At 42.8% G+C, this 27,437-nt stretch overlaps 1 protein-coding gene across 1 annotated transcript; it reads right to left on the reverse strand.

Annotated features, from left to right (window-relative positions):
* On the reverse strand, positions 1-27,313 carry nmt1a (N-myristoyltransferase 1a). The gene is made up of 12 exons (XM_084328614.1): positions 27,206-27,313; positions 23,632-23,743; positions 21,677-21,821; positions 19,421-19,539; positions 12,473-12,564; positions 11,380-11,496; positions 8,821-8,991; positions 4,235-4,343; positions 3,004-3,174; positions 2,061-2,225; positions 1,428-1,565; positions 1-1,271 (listed from the first exon to the last, which is right to left on the reverse strand). The coding sequence occupies exons 1-12, from the start codon at positions 27,310-27,312 to the stop codon at positions 1,251-1,253; spliced, it is 1,467 nt and encodes a 488-aa protein (XP_084184740.1). The 5' UTR covers position 27,313; the 3' UTR covers positions 1-1,250.
* Positions 27,314-27,437: the final 124 nt, after the last annotated feature.

Below are 27,437 nucleotides of genomic sequence, written 5' to 3' on the forward strand. Positions count from 1 at the left end.
CTCACAGCAACTTCTAGATTTTATTTCTGCACAAAAATCACCTGCATCATCTTCACATTTTCTTCTCCTGCATCACAACACCATAAGACCCGTTTTTTTTTCCACATCGGTTTTGCAATTCATACCAACATTTTACATAAGAAACACTTTAGCTGGGGCACGTCCCAACCTCACCCACACTGCACCATATCCTGGGGATTCCCTGACAGTTTCCGTACTCAACTCAAGAGGGAGGTGTTGTAACAAATCGACCTCCTAACTAATGAACCCTTTCAAGAAACCCCACCAAGTCCTACTCCGAGAGAAAAAATAAGTCCAAACTGATCCATACCGATTCTTTCCCCCGTCTGAACTGTTTTATAGTCGTTTTATTATCTTCCCCAACGAGGCTTCTTCTGTTAGTGTAGCAAGCTCAAGAGAAGGTCACAAAAGTTAGTACAGATGAGGGGGGGGGTATTCCAAAAAGACAAATGCCAATTCCCCAGCGTACACATCTTCAGCAAGCAGGAGAGTTGAAGCATCTCCCCCCAAAAACACCTATTAAAAACAAGAGGGGGGTTGATGGAAACTCTGCAGGTTGAAGCGTGAAAGAAAAAACAAATCTCACCAGAAGCCCTCGTCTCGTGTCCATGTTTGGTATTTTATTACCTCATCTTTTTGATTATTATTAAATTATTTTTAATATATTTTTTGGATCATTTATTTTTCCTCTCGTCTCTAAAACGGCAAGGATGATAGATTTTATTTTCGTTTATTATTGTTTTTTTTCCAACATTTAGGAGTAAAATAAAATGTTAGGTTCTAGTGTGTGTAGAGTGTTAATTAAGGTCATCGTTTTGCTTTTATGTTTGTTTATAGTATTTACATTGTACTGTATGTTTTGTAGGTAAGGTATGTCAACAGGTTTGGTATACAGTAATATTGTTCCTGTGTGTATCTGTGTCTGGTACAATCAAGACAGCCTTCAGATATAATAACAGTTGTCTGGGATGGTAACTACAATGGCTTAAGGTCCGTGTGATGGAGGGAGGAGAGAGAGTGTGAGGAAGGACCAACTCTCCCGACCCCCCTCGCCTGGCAGCGGTAGTGCAGGTCAAAGTTCCAAAAAGAAAAAGGTCAAACAGTAAAAATGGGCGGTGGGTTTCCTCTTCCTGAAGCAGGAAGTCAATCAGTCCATCTGTCAGGTGGTCAGTGCGTTGGTGTGGTCTCCTGGCCTAATGGTGACACTGGGTTTGAAGTAGAAGGGGATGTCACTGCAGTACCAAGCCAACCTGGGGAACACAAGCAGAGCCGTTAGTACTTGAGCGGCGGCAGGTTGATAATGTCCCGGCACCCGTGACGCCAAAGACCTGCCAAAATAACGTCATGCGCACAAATACAGAGACACAGGATAATCACTCTGGACTATACATTTGTATGAAATGTACCTTTTCTGAACCCATGCTGGGACACTTCCAATTGTACAGATAATACTGTAGATTCCCATCTCCGATGCCAAACTTAAGCTTCTCCAGGAAGGTCTTGTTTTCCATTAGGTCCAGTGCATTGAAGACGTCGAACCCTTTCTGGGTACCGAGAAATTAAGAATATAATACGAAATATTATTGTGTTAAAGGCCTTATCCGTAATCGTAACGAACAAATGGGTAACCCCACTACAAATAGAAAACAATATAAATTATAATAATTATTATACATCTGATTTACAATGTGTTAAGAAAGTTCTCAAAAGTTTATTTTCTATCTACAAATCAAACTCTTCAAGAATGTATGTAAAATATACATGATTATTTATTTTTCTCTTCATATAAACGTTGGATATATTCACATACATTCTTGAATAGTTTTGAGCTTCTCAACCCATCATAAAACAGAATATAAGTCTCATTTTACAAACATTTACAATGTTTACAAACATTACCATGTGTAAACAAAGTTTAAGTCATGTGTATCCATTTATTTATCTGTGGTAGGCATTCGTTTACATTTGGATCATGGTTCAGGAATTTAAAAAGATGAATATCTAACCGAACCTCTAGACCGAGGGAGTACTGTACACACCGATTTGGCCAGGATGAGGGCGTCCGACATGAGGTCCAGCATTGTGGTGGTGGTGTGCACATTGTAGAAGGAGTAGGCAGCCTTCAGGCTGCGATGCACAGCGTGGTTCATGATGGTGGAGGGCAGCGTGTAGAAACTCAGGAAGTCAGTCACGACATCGTCATTCTGTCACAGGAGGAAAGGAGACGGTAAAGACGACGGTCGCACACCTCGCTCCAGGCAAAATTATATTTGATTAGATTGTTCAGCAAGACTAATGTGTTTGGAATGTGCCCCCATCAGGGTACAATGAGGACAGAGACACAGTCATAAGAGGGTAACCACCACTAGGGAGCTGCGCTCAAGACATTCTGAAGACAAACAACAGTCATATGGTCACATTATGGATGCACACTGACACAACTTTCTCTCTTATTATGTTCTACTCCATTATTAATACTATTTAATTAATATCTTTTTTCCCCAGCCTGTACCTCCCCTGCTCCCTCCTGCTATGACACGTGAATTTGATTGATTTAAAATTTAATTTAATAAAAACTTTATTTATCCATGTAAGGAGATACAGGCGTCCATTACAGCATCAACAGCAATTAATACATGTTAAAAACAAAGACAGACATAATAAATAGAGCTAAAATATAGCTAAAAAGTGGTGAAGGAGGGAAAAAAATAGGCTATTTCAGGTTGTTAAGGGGATTAATAAAAGGAACACTTGACTTCATCCATTACTATTACTGAAGAGTAGAGCTTATACTTGGGCCGTTAGTTATGCATCACTCGACACAAATGTTGGAGATATACATTTGTATCATCATTAGAGATCTAACAACTTTCTGTGTGTCAAAAAAAGAAAGAAAGAAATAGTAATAATATAATAAAAAAAAAATATATATATCAAATTAATGAGATAAGGTATAGTATCTGTGTTGTGTGGATGGCATACCTCCACCAGGTAGGTATCAATAATGTTCTCCTGTGGCAGCAGCCAGTGTTCCACCTCGTCCTCGCTCATGACGGGCGCCAGGTTGAACTGGCTCAGGTAATCAAGGAGCAGACGGTGGACCACCGGCACGTCTTCCCTGGTCATCGGCCGCAGACCAGACGTCCTGGGGGTCTGGAGCGGACAGCGGAGGGGCAGGAGAGAGAGAGAATAAAGGCCATAGGATGATGAGACGCGTTAGTTATGTCCCGATTCCTCGGGGGGCCACATGTGATTCGGATGTATTTTTTCCAGCATGTGATCGGTTAGTATGCAAATACATTATGCAAAGGATATTTGTATAAATGCTAAACGGACCAACATTTCTTGTATGGAGCAGAATGGCTACATGATACTTTCTATCCCAAAGTTCTTTGCTCCAAGCTATTTTCTGTCTAGTACACTCCAACAGTATGTCGTATGTACTGTATAGCACACTCCAACAGTATGTCGTATATGTACTGTATAGCACACTCCAACAGTATGCTGTATGTACTGTATAGCACACTCCAACAGTATGTAGTATGTACTGTATAGCACACTCCAACAGTATGTCGTATGTACTGTATAGCACACTCCAACAGTATGCTGTATGTACTGTATAGCACACTCCAACAGTATGTCGTATGTACTGTATAGCACACTCCAACAGTATGTCGTATGTACTGTATAGCACACTCCAACAGTATGTCGTATGTACTGTATAGCACACTCCAACAGTATGCTGTATGTACTGTATAGCACACTCCAACAGTATGCTGTATGTACTGTATAGCACACTCCAACAGTATGGTGTATGTACTGTATAGCACACTCCAACAGTATGCTGTATGTACTGTATAGCACACTCCAACAGTATGCTGTATGTACTGTATAGCACACTCCAACAGTATGTAGTATGTACTGTATAGCACACTCCAACAGTATGCTGTATGTACTGTATAGCACACTCCAACAGTATGCTGTATGTACTGTATAGCACACTCCAACAGTATGCTGTATGTACTGTATAGCACACTCCAACAGTATGCTGTATGTACTGTATAGCACACTCCAACAGTATGTAGTATGTACTGTATAGCACACTCCAACAGTATGCTGTATGTACTGTATAGCACACTCCAACAGTATGTAGATCATTTCAGCTCCAATGCCATGTATAGGATGTGCCACTAGAGGGCGTGTGTTCACCCACATCAGGCAGACGGTACAACTTCATGGTGCGCTGCATGGTCATGTTCCTGCTCAGGTGAGAGAACTTGACCTCGATCAGCTTGCGTGGGTTCAGAGAGCGGTGCCAGTACCTGAACAGAAGAAGACACATTCACATATGACATGGGGTCTGAGTAAAGGTGCGTTACACATTCATTTGTGTGTGTGTGTGTGTGTGTGTGTGTAATCTGCATGCCCCACCCAGAGGCCCCCCTCGGCAGATAGTCTATGGCCCCAACCTCAGGAAGGTTGTCACACACCTCCAGGAGCGGACCGGTCACCAGGGTGTCACACACCTCCAGGAGCGGACCGGTCACCAGGGTGTCACACACCTGCAGGAGTGGACCGGTCACCAGGGTGTCACACCTGCAGGAGTGGACCGGTCACCAGGGTGTCACACCTGCAGGAGTGGACCGGTCACCAGGGTGTCACACCTCCAGGAGCGGACCGGTCACCAGGGTGTCACACACCTCAAGGAGCGGACCGGTCACCAGGGTGTCACACCTGCAGGAGTGGACCGGTCACCAGGGTGTCACACCTGCAGGAGTGGACCAGTCACCAGGGTGTCACACACCTCCAGGAGCGGACCGGTCACCAGGGTGTCACACACCTCCAGGAGTGGACCGGTCACCAGGGTGTCACACACCTCCAGGAGCGGACCGGTCACCAGGGTGTCACACACCTCCAGGAGCGGACCGGTCACCAGGGTGTCACACACCTCCAGGAGCGGACCGGTCACCAGGGTGTCACACACCTCCAGGAGCGGACCGGTCACCAGGGTGTCACACACCTCCAGGAGCGGACCGGTCACCAGGGTGTCACACCTGCAGGAGTGGACCGGTCCCCAGGGTGTCACACCTGCAGGAGTGGACCGGTCCCCAGGGTGTCACACCTGCAGGAGTGGACCGGTCCCCAGGGTGTCACACCTGCAGGAGTGGACCGGTCCCCAGGGTGTCACGGCGGGCCACAGTGGGGAGGAATCAGAGATGTCAGCATCATGCTACAGGGCCCCACCTCTCAGATTACATCTACCCGTCCCCTCATGTGGAAAACCATGTGGGTCACACATGGGCCTGGTCACATGCAACACCCCACAATAACCCTTTTCAACTGGAGCCATGGAATTATGGACATCGATGGTACAGCCATAAGCAAGCATGAATGAGAGTGTGTGACAGTGAGTGAGTGAGAGAGAGAGAGAAAGAAAGAGACACAGACAGATGACAGAGTAGAGAGCAGGAGGGAGAGAGAGAAAGAGAAAGAGAGACAGAGACAGACATGCGACAGAGAGCAAGATAGAGAATGACAGAGAAAGATGGGAGAATGACAGAGAGAGAGAGAGAGAAAGAGGGTGGAAGAGACAGGAGAATGAGAGACAGGAGAATGACAGAGAGAGACAGGAGAATAATAATAACTTTATTTATATAGCACATTTCATACATGGATTGCAGCTCAAAGTGCTTCACAGCAAATAGCATAAAATGAACATAGGCATAGAATTAGCATAGAGTCGACAGAATAAAAGCAATGCATAAAGTGCAGACATAATTGGTATAAAAGACAATAAAAGTAATGCAATGTAGAAAGTGCAGACATAAGAATAGGCATAAAATAAGTACAGTGTTGCTCGAAAACCATGTGATCCCCCCGGAACAGCCAGTCCCCCAAACACCCCACCACATCCCATCCAAGACACACTCCCTGATAAAGCATGTCATGACCGAAGGAAAACACAAACAGCCCCATCTCCCCCGGTCCCGGCGACCTCGCCACCACGAGGAAACCAGCGAACTCCACACTCCCACCACCAAACTCAACGGAGGAATGACGGGTCACGCACCCCAGGACCTGCAGCCACGCCAAAGGAGCCACACAGCAAGGCAACGACTCCAAACACTCAAGCAGACAGACAACATCGGTCAAATGAAGAGACATGCAGCACCACGGAGGGTCTGAGACAACACGGGACCCCTGGAACACAGCAGAAGCCGTAGCGTGCGCCGCACTCATGGGACCCCCAAAACGCCAGCGAACTGAGGGAGCCCAACGATGAAAACCAACCAAAATCCATCAAAGCACATGCAAGAGACCAGCACCCAACTCCAGGAACGGTCCGGGAAAGGCCAAGCCGAAGTCATAGGCGCCAACCAAACCCACCCCAGACCTCCCCCAGAGCCGAACACCAGTCTCCCAAACGCACCCCGACGGACAGAGAGAGACGGGAGAATGAAAGAGAGACAGGAGAATGACAGACAGAGAGAGAGAGAGAGAGAGAGAGAGAGAGAGAGAGAGAGACAGGAGAATGACAGAGAGAGACAGGATAATAATGACAGAGAGAGAGGCAGGAGAATAACAGAGAGACAGGATAATAATGACAGAGAGAGACAGGAGAATGACAGAGAGACAGGATAATAATGACAGAGAGAGAGACAGGAGAATGACAGAGAGAGACAGGAGAATAACAGAGAGAGACAGGATAATAATGACAGAGAGAGACAGGAGAATAACAGAGAGACAGGATAATAATGACAGAGAGAGACAGGAGAATAACAGAGAGACAGGATAATAATGACAGAGAGAGACAGGAGAATGACAGAGAGACAGGATAATAATGACAGAGAGAGACAGGAGAATGACAGAGAGAGACAGGAAAATAACAGAGAGACAGGATAATAATGACAGAGAGAGACAGGAGAATGACAGAGAGAGACAGGAGAATGACAGAGAGACAGGATAATAATGACAGAGAGAGAGACAGGAGAATGACAGAGCGACAGGAGAATGACAGAGACAGCAAATGAGAGACAGCAAATGACAGAGAGAGGAGAATAACAGAGAGAGATACAGGAGAATGACAGAGAGACAGGAGAATGAGAGACAGGAAAATAACAAAGAAAGAAAGAGAGGAGAATGACCGAGAGAAAGAAAGAGAATGAGAGAAAGGAACAGGAGAATGATGGAGAGAGACAGACAGACACAAGTAGTGAGTGAGCAAGATGGAGCGAGACAGGATAAAGAGGGAGGAAGAGAGACAAAAGAATGACAGAAAGACACACACAACGGAGAATGACAGACAGAGACAGACACCAGAGTAGAGAGACAGGGGAGAGAGTAGAGCCATATGAAATCCGCGTTCACGGAATCGCGGACGGAATCGCGGAATTAACCAATAAAAATGGAATCAACTGCAAAACGTGGAATATTGCAGAATTTGGCCTAATCTGGACTGAAATGTCGTTTTTGGGTGGAACGTTTGGTGTACACGCGACCGGGGAGGCGGGGACGCTACAGCGTGTTACACACAACACAGCCGCGGTGCTCAAGCGTCTGGCTGCTTGTGTTAACATCGTCAAGAAGCTAAACTATTCCACAATAAGCCCTCAATTCAGAGCAGAACAGTATCCTAATGACTTTTATGCCTCCGGTGATAAGGTGTTTTGCTAATTCTGTCAACGTTTCGTGGACTGGACCCGCAAAAACACTTGCGACACTATTGTGAGGACGTTAGGACGTTTAGCTTCTAGCTAAATCTAGTGCACCCATCCATTTGTTTAATGCAAACGACTGCCCTTTATAAACTAAATACACTTAAATAGCTATGTAACGTTATAGGACTATCCATGGAAATGATAGCTTCTAGAAGTTCTAGCTAAATCTGGTGCACCCATCAATTTGTTTAATGCAAACGATTGTCATTATACACTGCCCTTTATAATCTAAATAAACTTAAATAGCTATGAAACGTTACATTACATAGGACTATAGATGGAAATGATAGCTTCTTGCTAAATCTAGTGCACCCATCCATTTGTTTAATGCAAACTATTGTCATTATACACTGCCCTTTATAATCTAAATAAACTTAAATAGCTATGAAACGTTACAGTACATAGGACTATAGATGGAAATGATAGCTTCTTGCTAAATCTGGTGCACTCATCCATTTGTTTAATGCAAACGTTTGCCATTATACACTGTCCTTTATAAACGAAATAAACTAAACTAAAGGTGCCTAAATTATGCATTACTATATTTCATCACAATATAATAGATATAGCTAGGTTACTGACATTGTCATTGTGATAATGTCAGTAGTAGCTAGCTGTATCTATTGTTTACACTTGAAATATGTATTTTTATTTTGTCACAATATTAATTGAAAAATATTGTGTAAAATTGAACTGTATTTCTGAGTTGAAGCACTTAAAAACATTAAATGGACTGTTATATCTTATTCAATTGTGGACATTTATTCATTCCCACTTATTAGACACTATTTCTGATGGTAAAATGAGCATAAAAGGCAAAATACAGAATTCTGAAATATTAAAACGGAAAAAATGGAATTTGGGAAAAAATAAAATGGAATTTGGAAAATAATAAAACGGATTTCATATGGCTCTAGGAGAGAGAGAAAGACACACAAAAGGAGTATGACACAGAGAGGGGGAGACAGACACCTGAGTAGAGAGACAGACACCAGAGTAGAGACAGACACCAGAGTAGAGAGAAAGGAGAGGAAGAGAGAGAAACAGTAGAACTAAGTGTCAGGTACTCTTGCCGACTCACCTGCACGTGCCCACAGGTTTGGGGAGCACCACCCCGGCGGTGTAGACGGCCTGGAACATGCCCTGCAGGTTGACCCTTCTGGTGATCTCACGGATCAGAACCGGGGCCACCCGTTTGGAGCGAAGCTTCTTGTGGACGCAGAGGAAGTTGATCTCAACCATTTTCTTTTCTCTAAATGACAGGAACAAGCATGGTTAGTTACAAGTATTCGATGGAGGGGGGGATGGTCAACAGGTAGCAAAGTGAACCGCAGAGCATCTACTCAGGGTCCATATTTGTCAAACTACAATAAGAGTACTGATTTAGGATCACTGCTTAGGTCACATGACCATACACACCTCACTATGGGCTAGATCCACAAAGAATGGATTGCACGGTGCTAATTGCACCCTTACTTACAATTCATTATGAATTGAAAATGGGGGACACTGATGTAAACAAGATGAAAGTCTTTCTCTGGTCTGCATCCCCTTAACAATTGTGTGTATTGAGCCGTACTGTATTGTACCCATTCTGCAATCTGTTAATACAATTTTGCAACAGGGAATTTATGTGTATGTTGTCAAGTATTAAACAAATATATATATATATATCTTAAGGCGAGACACTGCAGGTGAATAGTCAAATATACTTTTTTTGTTGATTTTGAGATTTTGTTATATTTTGCTTCCTAAACATGTCTTCTATGAAACTAGTGACAATAAAACGTCAATAACACACATTTAGTTGTTTATTTTACATCATTTTGCCTTATTGCATCCATAAATGTGCACATATTTAATGGGGAAGTGCCTCATTTGCATATATAAACATACATTTCAGAAAACTTGCAATATATTTTTTCTTAGTTTATATGTACATAACAAATTGAGAAAGTTTCATAGTGATATCTATTCAAATATTTTTTGCCTATTAGGGGGTACTACACTGTACTACACTGTTTGTAGCATGTGTGTAGTTCTGTTCAGTTCAATAACATCATTATTATTATTATTCAGTTATCAGGCATGTGTTTAGGTTGTCTATTACTAATGGTTTGATTAGGTATTGTGTTTGTAAATATCTGTTTAAAAAAAAAAAGTATGGCATTTTACAATACAGAACTTTGAAGGCGTTTTCCCAAAAATGAGTTTTAAGAGTTTTTCCTCATACTCTGAGCCAGAAATCTCCACTTCAGTAGCACTCACATACACCACACCTTCCAGTTCTATTCATATCTATGTTCTGAAGGTATTTACAGAAGGGTTTGTTGATATCGCATTCATACCCTGATTTATATCACATTTTATTCCTAAAAACATGGCGAAATATGGAATTTTACCATAAAAATGGACTGAATGGAGTATTTTCTGATTTATGGAGTGATAAAAAGAGATATCCAAAATCCCCTCTGTAATAACCTTTGGCTCTAATATGTCAACAAAATGAAACTATAATTTTGAAAATGGCTTTATCCAATGTTCAGATTTCTGTCCTGGAATTATATGCAAATTAGTGCATATTTAAGTAGATCATACCTCATTTGCATATTTAAACATACAATTTCAGAAAACTTGTAATACAAAAAAGTCTTGTCTTAATATAAGTAATCAACTGGGGAAGTTTCATTGTGATATCTATTAGTTAATTATTTTACCCTATTCACCTGCAGTGTCTCCCCTTAATTAAAAGACCTATCATCTATTAGGTATCAAAAAGTGAGAATGATATTGTGGGAGAGCCAATGGAGAGTCACGTCACGTGTTTCGTCGACTGGCAGCCAGCTGGTTGTTTTGGTTAGGTCTGGTTCTTGAGCTGGTTAAGAGATTGATTGATTGAAATTTGTATTAACAGATTGCAGAATGGGTACAATACAGTACGGCTCAATACACACAATTGTTAAGGGGATGCAGACCAGAGAAAGACTTTCGTCTCGTTTACATCAGGGTCCCCCATTTTCAATTCATAATGAAGTAAGTAAGGGTGCAATTAGCACCGTGCAATCCATTCTTTGTGGATCCCGCCCTATGTTTTATGAGCCAGTCTGTTCTCAGATCAGCACTCGTACTTTAGGAACACGCCCACATTATGGGAAATGCACTTACCGTCTTCTCCAGAGTCAGACAAGAAGATTGATACCAATTTCCCTCACTGTGTGTTCAGTAGAAAACTATCGTGCTGCAAGCTAGCCTAGCTTAGCACAAATGAATGGAAGCGGATATGGACCACTAGCATAGCTGTTGGCCAAAAACAGGAGTTAACGGCCAAAAACGGAGTTTAAACTAGGCTAGTGGTCCGTATCCACTTCCATTCATTTGTGCCAAGCTAGGCTAGCTTGCAGCCGGATAGCTTTCTACATACATAGAGAAAATGGGTATCTCATTGTCTGACTTAAGAAGATGGTAAGCAAATGTCCTATAATGTTGGTGTTCCTTTAAGATGTTTATTAAATATACAGGCACAGATGTTTCCTGGCAACAAGACACTGCTGTGTGATTAAAGCAAGAAAACTGCCCATCAGAGTTGCCCAAAAGGTTGCCCTGCATCACCGACACACAAAGACTACGGTACTGCATTTACATGTCGTAGATGCGGATGTTGGCAGGGATGGCACTGATGAAGCCCACCAGCTTCTGGTTGGAGTTGACCCTCACGCCACAGTGCCACTGGGGCAGCCAGCCAGGGGGGCGCAGGGCCCTGTGGAACACAATACAACAGCTTAGTGAAATCAGGGGGGCCTGTGGAACACAATACAACACGGCTTAGTGAAATCAGGGGGGCGGGGGGGGGCCTGTGGAACACAATACAACAGCTTAGTGAAATCAGGGGGGCGGGGGGGCCTGTGGAACACAATACAACACGGCTTAGTGAAATCAGGGGGGCGGGGGGGGGCCTGTGGAACACAATACAACAGCTTAGTGAAATCAGGGGGGCCTGTGGAACACAATACAACACGGCTTAGTGAAATCAGGGGGGCGGGGGGGGGGGGCCTGTGGAACACAATACAACAGCTTAGTGAAATCAGGGGGGCGGGGGGGCCTGTGGAACACAATACAACACGGCTTAGTGAAATCAGGGGGGCGGGGGGGGGGGCCTGTGGAACACAATACAACAGCTTAGTGAAATCAGGGGGGCGGGGGGGCCTGTGGAACACAATACAACAGTTTAGTGAAATCAGACAAAAAGGGACGTCACCATTCTCTTCCATCCAAATTTCAGGCACTATGTCTGGCCTCATGGGCCTCAGCAGCTCCCACCATCTCCCCCACCTATCCCTCTGTCGTCTCCATCCACACATCAGCCTCTCCATCACATAGATCTCAGATCACCTCTCCTCAAACCTCTCCCTCTATCGTCTCAATGCACACATCAGCCTCTCCATCACATAGATCTCATGGATCACCTCTCCTCAAACCTCTCCCTCTGTCGTCTCCATCCACACATCAGCCTCTCCATCACATAGATCTCATGGATTACCTCTCCTCAAACCCGTCATAACTATCAAATATCCTCAAAAAAGGTAGATATATCAAATATCCTCTTTAGATAAGTGATACGCGTCAGGGGACGACTACCGACTACCACTTAAAGGATTACCACAGCAGGAACTTGAGTTAGTCAAAGTTAAGGATTACCACAGCAGGAACTTGAGTTAGTCAAAGTTAAGGATTACCACAGCAGGAACTCTGGAGAGTAGTCAAAACGAAACATGTTGTCATCATCCTCCACATAGTTCTCGTTGAGAAGGGTGTACAGCTCCTTTAGCTAGAGAGAGGGAGAGAGACAAAAAGAAAGAAAAATTTAGTCTTTATTTCTGGGGCAAATAAATCAATACCACATTGTGGGGTGTCTTGTGGCATGTGTAATGTGTGCACACGCTGTTAAGGATGGGCATTTATTTCACAGATCAATCAATGACCTGTAATCAATTTGATTAACGTTACTCCAAATGACTATTTGGGGGGCGGGGGGACATTTTCACAAAACACACATTTAATTATTTGGAGCAGCATGAATACAAAGTGAACACAAGGCCAAGGTCAATAGACTTGTTATCAACCTGGGGTAGGTGGTTATCAAGCCCATAACCAGTGCTGCAAGTGTGTTGTCAATTGAATTGTTGTCTAGTCCGTAAGATCTAAAGACCTTGTCTAAACTAAAAATACAGGTCTATTTGTTTGGGTTTAAACACATAAACAAACCTCTGACAACTTAAATGTGTATTTAAACTCATGTAAACCTGTTGCCGATAAACCTTTCCTTGTATTAAGAGCTGTGTAAAACACTGAGAATAAAGAAACATCCCCATTCCCAGGATTGGTTTTGTATCTGCTTTTTTACGCAGGCTTATGGTTATTTATTGTACTTATTATGGGCAAACCCTTTGTTTGCATTTGGATTATGCAATAAGCCTGTAAAACGTGTTTCTAGCCACGGAGCGATGAAAGTATGTAATTAGTAATAACTCGTATGAGTCTAGTCCTGCAGCATCAGAGATTCGTCGTAATGGAGAACAATTCGGCAACTCTTTGGAGACGATGGATGTTCTAAAAATAATGTTCTTTATTCATACAATTAAACCAACGCATTTCGGCAACATGCCTTCATCAGGGTTACAATTCTTTCTCCCTTGCTCGTTTCTTCCAGTTCATGCACCTCGGTTGAAGGACGACAGATCTTTTGTTTCTATTGTCAGATTTTTCCGACACATGCATGCATTATGTAAATCACTAATCACTCTAGAGTCTAGGCACATGCTACGCTAATGAGACGGCCATGAATGAAGGACGCCGTCAGAATGGTTCTGAGGCACCGGGAGATTAATGAACCCTTCACCAAACTGGTCCGAAAACCATGCATTTGTACAAAAGTCGACTGGGTCTGGTGGTGATCAGGTGGTTTGGCCTGTAAACTATGAAAATACTAGTACATATAAATATGTAAATCAGGTGAATAGTCCAGGTGGAGTTGAGGGAAAAGGGATGTGCAAAAAAATCGAAATAGAGGGAAATACAATATGGCAGACTTCTAAGTCCTATAGGAACCTTTCTACATATCATTCTTTGTGGACTGTGTGACTAAAAGGTCAGGCGATATGCTAATTTGGAAAGTCAAAGTTTGGCTAGATGGTGGTTCTAAAGGAAAGGTTGTGGGGTGACCAAATGCAATAGTTGCCTTCCTCTAGTGGTCATGAATGTTCACAGAACACAACAGTCCTCGTTTATTTCCAATGCTCTATTCTTATTTCAGACAGACGCAATACCTGGGAACTATTTTGTTTCTTGAAGAACGGCTGTGTATTACGAAGCGTGGAGCCCGTTCACATAACAGACGGCATCGGTCTGAGAGAAGAACAGAGAAGAAGTGTCGAGAATACACAATGACTGTTGTATTGTGTTGTGGATAGTTACAACTTTTGTTTGCATGTTGTGATGTGGCTTAAATTGTTTTAGTTCATGGTCCCCATGTGCTGCCCGTCTGAAGCTGCCCAGCTAGCTCGGAACACAGCCACAACTCTGACCACGAGACTTGGTAAGGCAGCTAATGGCTATGCAGTGTTTATTCTATTGGTAAGTATGTCATTAGATTAGATTCAACTTTATTGTTATTGCACAGGGTGTACAAAATACAACAAAATGCAGTTAGCATATAAGCAGAGTGCAGTTAGCATATAAGCAGAGTGCAAAGGAGCAGTAAAGTGCATTGTAATGTACATTATGTACAACATAAAATGTAGATGTGAAAAAACTAAGGTACAGTATTAACAGTATAATACAGAATAAACAGAGTAGCTATAGACAGTAGTATAAATATGAATACAGTATGGATAATATAACCAATGTAGCCAGTGGTTAAAATAATATGAGTAAATGTGAATATCCAGGGAGGTATCCAGGGGGCGGGGCCTTGACAATGATGCGTGCCTTCCTCAGACACCGTTTGTTGCAGGGAGTGATGTACCGGTGATGCGCTGGGAGGTTTTCACCACCCTCTGCAGTGCTTTCGGGTCTGAGGCAGAGCAGTTGCCGTACCAGACTGTGATGCAGTTAGTGCGTATGCCTTCTATGGCACATCATAAGAAGTTCACCAGAATATGACGAGACAGGTGGGCTTTCCTCAGTCTCCTCAGGAAGAAGAGACGCTAGTGAGCCTTCTTGACCAGGGTCGAGGTGTTGATGGCGCAAGAGAGGTCCTCGGAGATGTGGACACCCAGAAACGTGAAGCTGGACACGCGCTCACCTTACGTCCCGTTGATACGGATGGGGGCGTGCGTGCCAGCTTTGATCTTTCTGAAGTCCATGATAAGCTCCTTGGTATTCTTGGTGTTGAGCCTGAGGCCATCTCATCGTTGTTTTAGACTCAAACCACCTAATGGAAAACTATACACTAGGGGTGGACGGTATAAACGGTATAAACGGTATGAATTTGCTCTACGGTATGGATTTTGACTATACCGTGTAACCGGTAGAGCAGCTCTAAAAGAGCAATGACGTCATGTAACCACAGCTCGACTATTTCAATCGCATTTGCCCCTAAAAATAGATAGAATTAGTCATAGATAATAGATATGTGCAAACTGGAAAAAGTTATTTAGGAGGCTTCGCGCAGTGGGCGTGTCAACACGCAATTGTCATTTCATAATAAACACATATCACCGCGGCGCACAGCAAGTTTCAATTTCAGTTCCTGGCATTTTTAACCAGTGGAGAAAGGTAAGGGATTTCCCTATCGTTTTTCTTATATGAATTATTCTACGTTAACACTTTGACTGCCGGAAAACGCTTTAACACGTCATTCCCGGCCATGCTCAAGTTGCCGGAGGACGCTTTACAGCGTCCTTATATCAATATTTCAAAAATCTGCGATCGGATTCATATTTCCCCTCCGCTGGCCTGAGATCCACCAGGAGGACCCACTGAGCTCTCTGGCGGTTCAGGAGCGCCATCTGGTGGCCGATCGGCGCAATCGCCAAACAGGAAGTGCTATGGAGGTTGTGCTGGTCGGCCAAATTACTTCCGGGCACTCTGTTTGGCTACCGGGACTCGATCTCGACACAATACATAGCGATCGATTGCCAATAACTCGATAAACAACATGATTTGGACATATATACTATTATACAAGCTGGAAATGGACCCGATATTTCTACATACCATAATAGGTAAATGACTGTTCCACGCTCATCGCCCAACGGCGCGAGGAGGATACGGTAAGATTCAGCGTTATTTTTGATCGTATTCCATATAAACTGTTATGATGAACATATCACCCACACTAGATGAATGATATAACGCTGCCCACGGAATTATAAACGATACCCCGCCCATCCGGTCATCATCAGATCATACGTAGATCATTCTAGAAGTACGTCCAATTGAAATTTTTTATATCGCCCCGATTGCCATCAAACTGTATTTCATCATCAATATAATGCATTTGGGGCTATATATCACGTTCTGGAGAAAGCTGCAGAAAGAGATGAAAACATACTTATACATTAGACCATACTTTACTATGAATATGTGAATGAAAACGTTTAACGTTGCTACACAATGAACAATACATATAGGACTTTGAATGGGCCCTAATAATGGCAATGTAGCAATAGAATTTAAAAAGTTATAGCCCTGCAAAGAAGGGGAATTTCTCCATAGACAAATAGCGCTGGCAATCCACAGTCATTTTCCGGATTTCTGGCCGGCACCCATAGTGTTAATAAAACATACCTGGTGATCAACTACAGTTTGCTGTAAACATTATGATATGTGTGTCAGGGTTTCCGTTAGAAAAAATTGTTGCCGGTCTCCGTGACCTGCAAGATTTCAATCTACCGGACAAATGAGATTAATTCCGGTCATAGTTTATTGAGCTTTAAAACAATTGATAGGCAGGCTATATAAAGAATGTCATCCTCAAGGCATGTAGATTTATAATATTATTACTTAAAACTAGGCTACTTTTGCGTATACAGTCATTAATATATTCCAAATAAAATAAGTCCCTCGATACTCCGTGCTGCTGCTGACTTGAAATAAAATAGACCACGTATGTGGGCAGTCGGTCCGACACTAAACAGCAGTCTGTTATAATCACATTTTTATGAGCTAACGAATTACGTTATATTGGACATTTGTATTAATTATATCAAGCGAAGAACTGAGAAAGCAGAGAGACGGCAACATTATCGTGGTTTGCGTGACGACTCTCTCCACCTCGCAACGACTTATTTGCAAAGAGTATGGCGCTGCAGAGCAGCTGTTCAGCTGTTATTGGCTCTTTTCTGGGAACCGCACAACAGCGCCCCCCACCCAACATTGGCTGAAAATGGCTGAATTGGAGTACTGCTGGAATACTGCATTGTGCTGCTGCTGCTCTGCAGCTTCACAAAAGTCCGCACACCCAGCACTAAGCTCTCGCTGACAACGTCGTTGTCATTATTAGAAGCAACGAGGAAACAAATGTAATGATCGTTTCGTTCATCGCATAGGCTATTTAATTTTAGCCTATTTTAATACAATTCAAATAATCAAATTGTGCTTAGACTCAGGGAATTATTTTCACCGGACATTAAGACCGGAGAGATTAAATATGTCGGACTTCAACAGATTTTGCCGGTCAAATACCGGTAATTACCGGCTAACGGAAACGCTGATGTGTGTAGTGTTATGATAACGACGGCTGCAGCGGGAGGACGGCTGCAGCAGTGGAGTTGCGAATAGCATGTAGCTGCAGAGCCGCAGAACCATGGGCGCTTTTAGGTCTGGTCACAGGCCCGCTCAACAGCGCCCCCCCACCCAACGGCTGAATTGCCAATGGCTCCTGAAAGCGCCCATGATTCTGCGGCTCTGCAGCTACATATGCTTCTAGCAAAATCCAGCATCCAGCCTCGCTGTTTGCAATGGGAGCAGCACGGAGTCTCGACTCTGGACTTATTTTATTTGGAATATAATGACTTTATACGCAAGTTAAAATATTATAAATCTACATGCCTTGAGGATGTCATTCTTTATATAGCCTGCCTATCAGGCAAAAAAAATTATTCTAACGGAAACACTGATACCGTGATATATACCGTTACCGTCTATGCTTCAAATTATACCGTGATATAAATTTTAGACCATACCGTCGTCCACCCCTACTATACACTCACATATGGTGGAACTCGGTGAGTGAAATGAACCAAAGTCTGCGAGCAAAGATGGGCAGTGGTCGCAACTCTCTCTGACAAAACCCTGAAGCATGGCCGCCAGAAACGACTGACGAGCATTGGCAGACAAATGAATAAATGTGTTTCCAGTACAGAGATCATATTAGTGTGCAAATACAATTCTCTGTATTCAAAACACCCACACTGGTATGCTCAAGTGTTGGCAAAAGAATCTTCAACGTTTTTTCGGCCTATTTATGAATCGTTTTCAAATAAACGCTAGATTATCCATAGTATATGTGTACTTATGCACGCTATAGAAGCGGGCTGAAAAATCGATTATCTTATTTCCTGATCGCACACACACACACACATATGGCACACACTGATATATAGGTGAAAATAGCTCTGATTATCCCAATACTGGTCAAATAGATTCCTTACCTCAGATCAGATGTTCTCCAAAAGGATTATTCCAATTCCTGATCGCCATTCCAAATATCGATCACGTTTATTGATCCAACGCTGGGTACTGGAAATATATATTCCACGCTGTTCTGACTGTCCACAATGAGTCCGATCAGCTCGGGTTACTTGCCTGAGAAGTAAAATGTGGATTCCGGATTTTTCTTTTCTCATCCATTTTCATTGAGTCCATTCCAATGCGTGCATTACCATCCGGGAGACGATAGGGGGCTGTATTTTCCCTATTAGAGTTCAGACAGATCCCCACTGGTAACGTGAGGCTAGATTGATGAAATATGAATGGAAATCGCTAATAAAAAAAATGACTATTAAAAAACGGCATATCTCGTGCACTCAACGGTTGGCATGAAATAACGAGTATCTCGTCCGTGGCACTCAAAGTGTTAAGCACTTCAAGGACCTTGTGTGAACCCTGTTGGTAGCTTGAAGCCCTACCAAGCGTGTTCACGCTGCTTCAGCTGTTCCAACATCATGTTTCAGTCAAATAATCTCAGAAAGCACTTTTGCTTTTATTTCTAACGTGACAAGTAATCAAAATGAATTATTATACCTAAATAGTGATTAAGATTAGTGTGCAGACCTATTGTAATTAACTGCACTGCTGGTATCTGCACGCCCTTTTACAGGCTGCATTGGGCATTCTAAAAATAGATTTCAACCTGAAATTCATGATATTACTCAACCTGTGAAAACAAATTGAACATGTCCGTCCGGGCTGGGCGATTCTTGCTAAAATGTGAATCATGATTTTTCTCTCTATTGAGATCACGATTCTCTCACGATTCTTATTTTTTCAATAAAATCATTTAAAAAGTAAAGTAAAAAGTAAAAAAAAAAGGTTATTAAATTATTATTTTATTAAAAAGAAATAGTCATAACTTAGAAATGAGATTGCATAGGTCTATGAATCGAGATCGATTTTTTTTCTCGATTTAATTGCCCAGCCCTACCGTCCACATTGCGACTCTCTTGTGTGTGTGTCCTTACCACCGCAGGATTCCCGAGGTCAAGGGCATCCCAGCTGAAGCCCTGTGGAAGGCTGTAGGGTTCCTCGCGAATGTTGTCTTTGTCAGGCTCAATGGAGCCATGTGATGTCACCATCTCGCCTGAGAGGAAAAAGTGTGCGTGAGCTGAAGAGAATGTGGGATGGAAGCTGAATTGTGCATATTCTAAAACACACAAAGCAGAGAGTCATTTATTAATGGGTTCAAGAGGGGTGGCGGAAATCCTCCCAAGTTGAATTTCCTAAGGGAAACATGAATTGCCCCACGCGGGATCAATAAAGTTGTCTGAATCAGAATAGTCTAAATTCCTACTTTTAAAAAGAGGCTGTTTTGTGTGAAACTGAATTTCTGGGGGAGCTCCCGTAGCTCACCGCATATCTCGCCGCTATTTCTGCGTCGGGGAAAACCGTGCTCGTCACGGATCTGGGGGACACGAGTTCGATTCCCGGACCCGCCGTCATTTCTCAGAATGTCTTCCCCTGCTCTACATCCCATTTCAACCTGTTTCTGTCGGTCATGCTTGACCAGAAAAGCGATAAACGCTAAAAAATAAAGTAAAAAAAAAAAAAAATAATCTGGGGGGATTTCAATGTGGTATTTTCGTGCTGTACAACATTTTTGCAGCTCATTCCCTAGGGGTGGATGATACGAGTAACTCACGATACGATAACGATATTTGGCCCCTGATAACGATAATATCCTGATCAGTGATGCCACAGATTACTTGTAAAAGTAATCTGATTACTGATTACTGATTACTCCTTTAAAAAGTAATCTAAGTTACTTTACTGATTACTTGATTATCAGAGTAACTTAGTTACTTTGAAAGTAACTAGGTTACGAAGTCGTCGTCGTTCCCCCAACAGTTTTTTTTAAACGCTTTATTGAAAGTGCATACATTTTTTTAACTTGTTTCTCTGCACATAACGTAAATTGTTAAACTAGTGCTTCAGCTTCTGTACCATCAAGTATGGTAAAGCAACAGTCTATGATGCTCACAGCATTAGAGCAGCCAGCCAGTGGTTTTACAAAACCAGTGTATCACATCTAACAAATGCAGGCTGAACTATTCAATTATATCAACTGTAACTATTAAATTGTTTTTATAAATGTCTCTCTATAAACATACAATCCGTCTCTCTTTAACATGTAAATTAACTGTAAATCTGGCAAATAAGAGCTTTTGCTCTGCCACCATCAACCCTCCTGTACCTAGTCGAAGCGTCGGCTAGTGTTGTGATTCCAGATGCTTTCAATGCAATTGGATGTGCTGTTTTTAGCGGTAGACAGTATTTTGTTTCCTCCGCCGTGAAGTAGTGACTGAGGCTACGTTTAGACGAGCGTTTTGGGGTGGAATTCTGAACAGAAACCGAAAAAGTCATCTTGCGGTTTCACTTTTAATTTTGCCAAGCGTTTTGGGGTGGAATTCTCCGACGACGGAGCCCTGCTGTCACACGATTGGCGCATATGTCACATGACGTGCTGTGAAGACCCGCCCTACTCTGCCTCTGATTCGCAGACTGTGGATGGGGAATGTGATTGGATCAAAGCAGAGTCACTCACAGACAGAGGGACCAGTCACGCCGCGGGACACATTCTTGTATTTAACCCTTTCACTGCAACACCACGTCACTCCCATAAGAAAAACAGCTCAAAATGTATTTTTGACTGTCGAAAACGAAATAAAATACTGCATTCCGCCTGCATTATGAATTTATGATGAGATAGTAACGAAATAGTAATGCACAGCCACTTGGACAAGTAACTGCAATCAGATTACTGGCTTTTAAAGATTAACGCGTTAGATTACTATTTTCGGGGAAAAGTAATCAGATTACAGTAACGCGTTACTGGCATCACTGATCCTGATACACGATATCTGTGTAACTTGATTTCTTTAGTGTGCATCACAAACTGGCCAATTGTACATGAAACAATGTACAACAAATTCCATAGTGTCTCTTTAACCGCAACTTGATTATTATTAACTATTAATTATGTCCCCAAAGGAAAACTTTGTTACCATCTGCAATAAAAATGTATATACATCATCCGTTTCATCTAATAAGATACCGTTTTCAATCTGTTCACCTCAAGAGGATATCGAAGTATTGATTTTTTTTGTCCCACCCCTACTGTTCACCTTCCTCCCAGTGGACTAGACATTGTTTTCCCCCACTTTCACTGCTATGTTTGTTGCCAAATTCACACATCTTATAGACTACTTGCAGTGTCATACCTAGCTTAGGCACAGGCTGTGTATCCCAGAACTGATAACTCCTCCGACTTGCCTCCTCCATGGTTTTGGCAGGGCCTTGGCCTACAGAGAAGAGTTCGATGGCCTTCTGGATCTCCTGCAGCTTATCAGCTGGCAGCGAGTTTACCTGTACAGAGGTGAAAGCAGTAAACGCTATTATGGTACAATGCTGAATGCAAACAAAGTGTGCATGGACTAGTCTGTATTTACCAGCCTCTTTCTCTTTATCAGCCTCTCCTTACCGGCCTCCCTTTACCAGTCTCTCTTTCCAGGGGTTATCTTATCAGTAGTCAAAGAATGAGCTGTCACTATTTCTAGCAACCGGTCCCAAAGGAACAAACAGAGATACATACACAAAGCACAAACATTTTTTATTCTCTCTCTCCCTCCCACCTTGGCTAGGGGGTCCTGTACTTCTCTCTCTCCCTCTCTCCCCCTCACCTTGGCTAGGGCAGGGCTGTACGTTAACTTTTTTTGCACATAGCACTGGTGCTACAGAGGTTTATAGTTTTGTAGCACAGGCCAAAATCTTGTAGCACAAGTATAAAACGTGTTATATTTGTAACAGTCACAAATGTGCCTATTGTATTTGTGTTATTTAGTTGCAGTGCCATGTTTGGCTGTAATTTTCATGCTGACAAGTTGACGTCACACAGCCAGACGCGTTACGTGTAAGGAATTATGAGATTTGGTGTTGGGTGTATGGACTCTACTAGGGGTGGGAATCACCAGTTTCATCACGATACGATATCGATTCTTTGGACAACGATACGATATTTGCCACGATACGATGCAGGTGCCTGCAATCGATATGAGACGATATCATAAGCCCATTTAACACAATCAGTAACATTTAGATCAAAGGGAAATATAATTTTTTAAATTTTTGACCTCTTCCAGACTTTTAAAGGAAAAGCAATCTATTGTTTTTAATACAAATAGACCTCCTGTTCACTGTAAAGTGCCACGTTTTGATATATTGAGCTTTAAACATTAAGTATATATTTTTGGAACTCACAACACGCAACCTAAAACCCCTTCCTCTCCCAAACCATTCCTGCAATTGTTTTACAGTATGTTGCATGATGATCATGAATACATTTATTATGTATTGTATTTTTTATGTTTAAATATATCTGTCCACCCTCAGTACATTTACTATCAATATAATATACTCATCTGACTTCATCTGATCTTTTCAAACGCACACACACAAGGGAAGGGAGAATGCCTGCTGCCTGCCTGCCCCCCCCCTCCTCACTCTGCCCATCTGCTGTTCTCTCTATGGCTCTGAACAGGTAACAACATAGCTTGTTGTTAGCTTACGCTAACGTAGAGTTAATTTCGGACTTTAACACGACGTGGTCATAAAGGAATGGCGAGGTTTGCAAAGCATGTTAGATGCATTTGACCCATTGCGGAATAAAACAGCAGGGATTTGTTTTGAGTCGCGAAATAGGCACACTAGCCTTGCTATGTTGCAATGTCTGTGTTCCAGACGCTACTGCGTGCTGTGCTGTGAGCCGAGCGGATACGAGTCGACTCCAACGGGATTTTCAAAATAGGAGTATCGATATGAACCAAACGTTGCTAGCTGCCGGAGCCATAGATATTATGGCTGGAGCTGCGCTTCTGCGGAGATGAGTTGCCACAGGATTTTCAAAATAAGAGTATCGATATGAACCGAATGCCTATCGCACCAGTGCTACTGAAGTAAATCCATTCATCGCACAGACCGATGTTGCTGTAGCACGTGAGACATATATCTCGCACTGTACAGCCCTGGGCTAGGGGGTCCTGTACTTGTTCCCTCTCCCCCTCCCTCCCTCCCTCCCTGGCTAGGGGGTCCTGTACTCTCCTCTCTATCTCTCTCCCTCCCTCCCCCTCACCTTGGCTAGGGGGTCCTGTACTTCTCCCTCTCCCTCCCTCCCCATCACCTTGGCTAGGGGGTCCTGTACTTCTTCTTCCTCTGTGGTTCCCGACTTCTTCTTCTTCTTAGGCTTCTTTTTCTTCTTCTTAGCCCCGCTGTCGTCCCCCAGACCCTTGTCACTGAAACAAGATAGAAACAAAACAAAACACACATCAAAAACATGCAAGAGAGTAGCAACCAATTCAAATCTATATGACCTCCTGCCTGGGACAACAAAGACTCTTTCAACACCAAAGGAAATAATATAATAATTAGGGATGCACGATAATTATCGGGCCGATATCAGCAATTATGACGTCATCCCGATAAACCCGATAAAAGTATTGATAGCTCCGATAATAAAAAAAAATTATTTATTTATTTATTTATTTTTACACTTATTTATTTTTTTTAAACTTTTTTCTTTTCATGTCAACGTTCACATGCACAATATATGCTTACTTAGGATTTTACTTGATTCAACAACAAAGCAGTCGGGGCAATGGAAAGCCGAAAACGGTCGAAAATGTGGTTATTTGAAGTTTGGATTTATTTTTTCTCACAACTGAGGTAGGTAGATTACATTTTTAGAGACTAAAGTACCGAAAAAAGGTACCATTGGGTACCGGTTCACATCGGTTCAAATGTTTTAGTTCACTCATTGTTCAGGGAAACACATTGTTAATGACATTGACGGATTGTGAATTTGGTGATAGACTCAAATTATATTTATTTGGAAAAATAAATATAGTCACTTTATTTGAAGAGTCAAAACTGTTCTCTTGGCTTAGTTTTGTTCATAGTAGTAACACTAATGTCATGATAAATCTGGTTAGGTCAAAACTACAGGAATATACATTAAAAAAAAATATTATAATACAATAAATATATATATATATATCGGTTATCAGTATCGGTATCGACCTTGAGGAGCAGAAAGTTATTGGTATCGATATCAAAAAATCAATATCGTGCACCCCTAATAATAATTAATGAAAAGTTAAACAGAGCTGATACCAGTCTAACACAGAGCTGATACCAGTCTAACACAGAGCTGATACCAGTTTAACACAGAGCTGATACCAGTTTAACACAGAGCTGATACCAGTCTAACAGAGCTGATACCAGTCTAACACAGAGCTGATACCAGTCTAACACAGAGCTGATACCAGTCTAAAACAGAGCTGATACCAGTCTAACACAGAGCTGATACCAGTCTAACACAGAGCTGATACCAGTCTAAAACAGAGCTGATACCAGTTTAAAAAAGAGCTGATACCAGTCTAAAACAGAGCTGATACCAGTCTAACACAGAGATGATACCAGTCTAACACAGAGCTGATACCAGTTTAAAACAGAGCTGATACCAGTCTAAAACAGAGCTGATACCAGTCTAACACAGAGCTGATACCAGTCTAAAACAGAGATGATACCAGTCTAACACAGAGCTGATACCAGTTTAAAACAGAGCTGATACCAGTCTAACACAGAGCTGATACCAGTCTAACACAGAGCTGATACCAGTCTAACACAGAGCTGATACCAGTCTAAAACAGAGCTGATACCAGTCTAACACAGAGCTGATACCAGTCTAAAACAGAGCTGATAATACCAGTCTAACACAGAGCTGATACCAGTCTAACAGAGGATATTTTCTCCAATACTAAAATCTGATCCCAACACTCATGTGCCACATGATCAAATAGTCTTCATGTTCTGTATTTTTGACACATACAAGCAGCTAGACGTCTCTAAACTGAGAATTATTAATTGTATCTCACTCGTTTTTTTGTCCACAGTGACACCAAACTAACGAGAGAATATGACTATACTATTCAGTAAAAGTAATGCACCGCATTGGCGTCTGGTATCTGTGGAATTTTTACAAGCGTGGGACTGGGAATTGGGTGTTGGCAGAGAGAGAAAGCATCACTAGCACCGTCAAAACAATATACAGCTGAGACAGAAGATGGTAGAAATTGACCCTTCACATGAAACAACGTATCCTCACAGGCAGACCTTAAACCTCATTAAGGACTTTGCCTGCCGGTCATGACCCCTATTCTCTGATCAGCAGGGCCTAGATGAGCCCCCACCCCCCACCTATCTATCCATCTTCTGGAATGAAGGAGACTACTTACAGAGGAACAGGATAATCTCATTAGCGTCCAAGAGGGGAGATAGGTCAGGTCGAACACTGGTCCGTATTTTATTTGTAACACCAGGACAGATGGTGAATCACATGACCCCAGGGGAAGAGTGCATGGCATGTGTGCGTGTGTGACTGTGTACGTACAACAGGACAGTGAGTGACAATAGACAACAAAACATTCAATGGCTTGTTCGACAGGCTTCCATTTCAGCAGCCTAGCCCAGTTATCATCCAGAACCACTCTTTGTTTTCTGTGTGTGTGTTTTGATTGATTGATTGAAAACTTTATTAACAGATTGCAGAATGGGTACAATACAGTACAGCTCAATACACACCCTTAAAGATGTTAAATTGGAAAGGGCATCGGGCACATAATTTGCTCACCTTTTCTGCATCACCTTCACATGCCCATTTGTCAAACCAAACCATTTGGTTGGGTGTGAGGCACCGGCACGTTAGGCCTCTTGAGTTTGACATCACAATTGAAATTATAACGAGCAAGGTAATGGCAAATATGGCACATATGGCACATTTGCAGCAGACACACGTTGATGCAAGCCCGCTCTCGTTTCATGTGTATATTACTGTAAATGACGGTGGTTGAAGGAGGCCAAACAAACGCCCATGAGAGGCAAGGGGGACCATTTGCATTGCAGCCCGCATAGTGTCTGGCTTTTAACTAATGCCAGGAGGCATTTGCCGTCATCATAGCATGAACCATGTTTTCGACGATCGATGGGCAAATTGCAGTGCTGTCGACACGTAAGCTGGGGAACGAGGACACCCATCTCACAGCCGCTAAGGGTAGCTAGTAGCCGCATACTTGTCAAATGTACATCCGTGTTAGTTTCACTAGAGTCGGCCAACGTCTCTCTACACAGCTTGTTACACGACACGAGCAGAGACCCACAACACAGACAATGGAGGTTTGACAGCTAGCAAGCTAAGTTAGCCATCTCTCGCTAAATGTCAGCTGGGGGGGGGTGCCATGAACTGTATTTGACTGCAATGATCGCCGGGACAAGTACGGTCACATTGTCAGCTTAAACTTTGCTAGAATTTTACGAAACATGGCTGACGTGCACGCTCATATCCCACAGTATTATTGGGCCGTCGTTAATAGTTAAATGTCCATCTATCCATCCTTCTTTCCTCTCTAACGTTACGCCTCGCGATCAAAGCAAGGCGAAAGGAAAGCAGCAGCAGCAGCAGCAAAGCCCGCCCACACCAGGAACAGAATGCAATTTCCATCCAATCTCATCTGGCAAACAACCGCTTCAACCAATAGGGTAGCGTTAGGAGTGAAGTGGGAGGGACAGCGTTAAGTTGCATTGGGTTCTGGATCCTGGCTGAGCTAGCCCCGTCTTTGCTTATCTTTTACCAGTTGATCAAACGTGTGCAGGACCATGACACAATTTCTACTGCATTAAGACTAAGTCTGCATCCTTACCCATCATCAAAGTGATGCTCTTCGTTTTCACAGTCGCTGCAGTGTCCGTGGTCTTCTACATCTTCTTCCTCCTCCGGCATCGGTGCTGTCTCATTCTCATCCGCCATCTTCAACTAGGAAGTGACTGAGGACCCACCGCGTGCCCTCAACGCCTCTGAACACCCCCGCATCCTATTGGCTGAGACATAGAGGAGCCTCTTTGCTATTCGTTGAGAGCTGTGGCGCTCTGGTC

This window comes from Notolepis coatsorum, assembly GCF_963971535.1.
Source record: "Notolepis coatsorum genome assembly, chromosome: 14".
Classification (NCBI taxonomy): Eukaryota; Metazoa; Chordata; class Actinopteri; order Aulopiformes; family Paralepididae; genus Notolepis; species Notolepis coatsorum.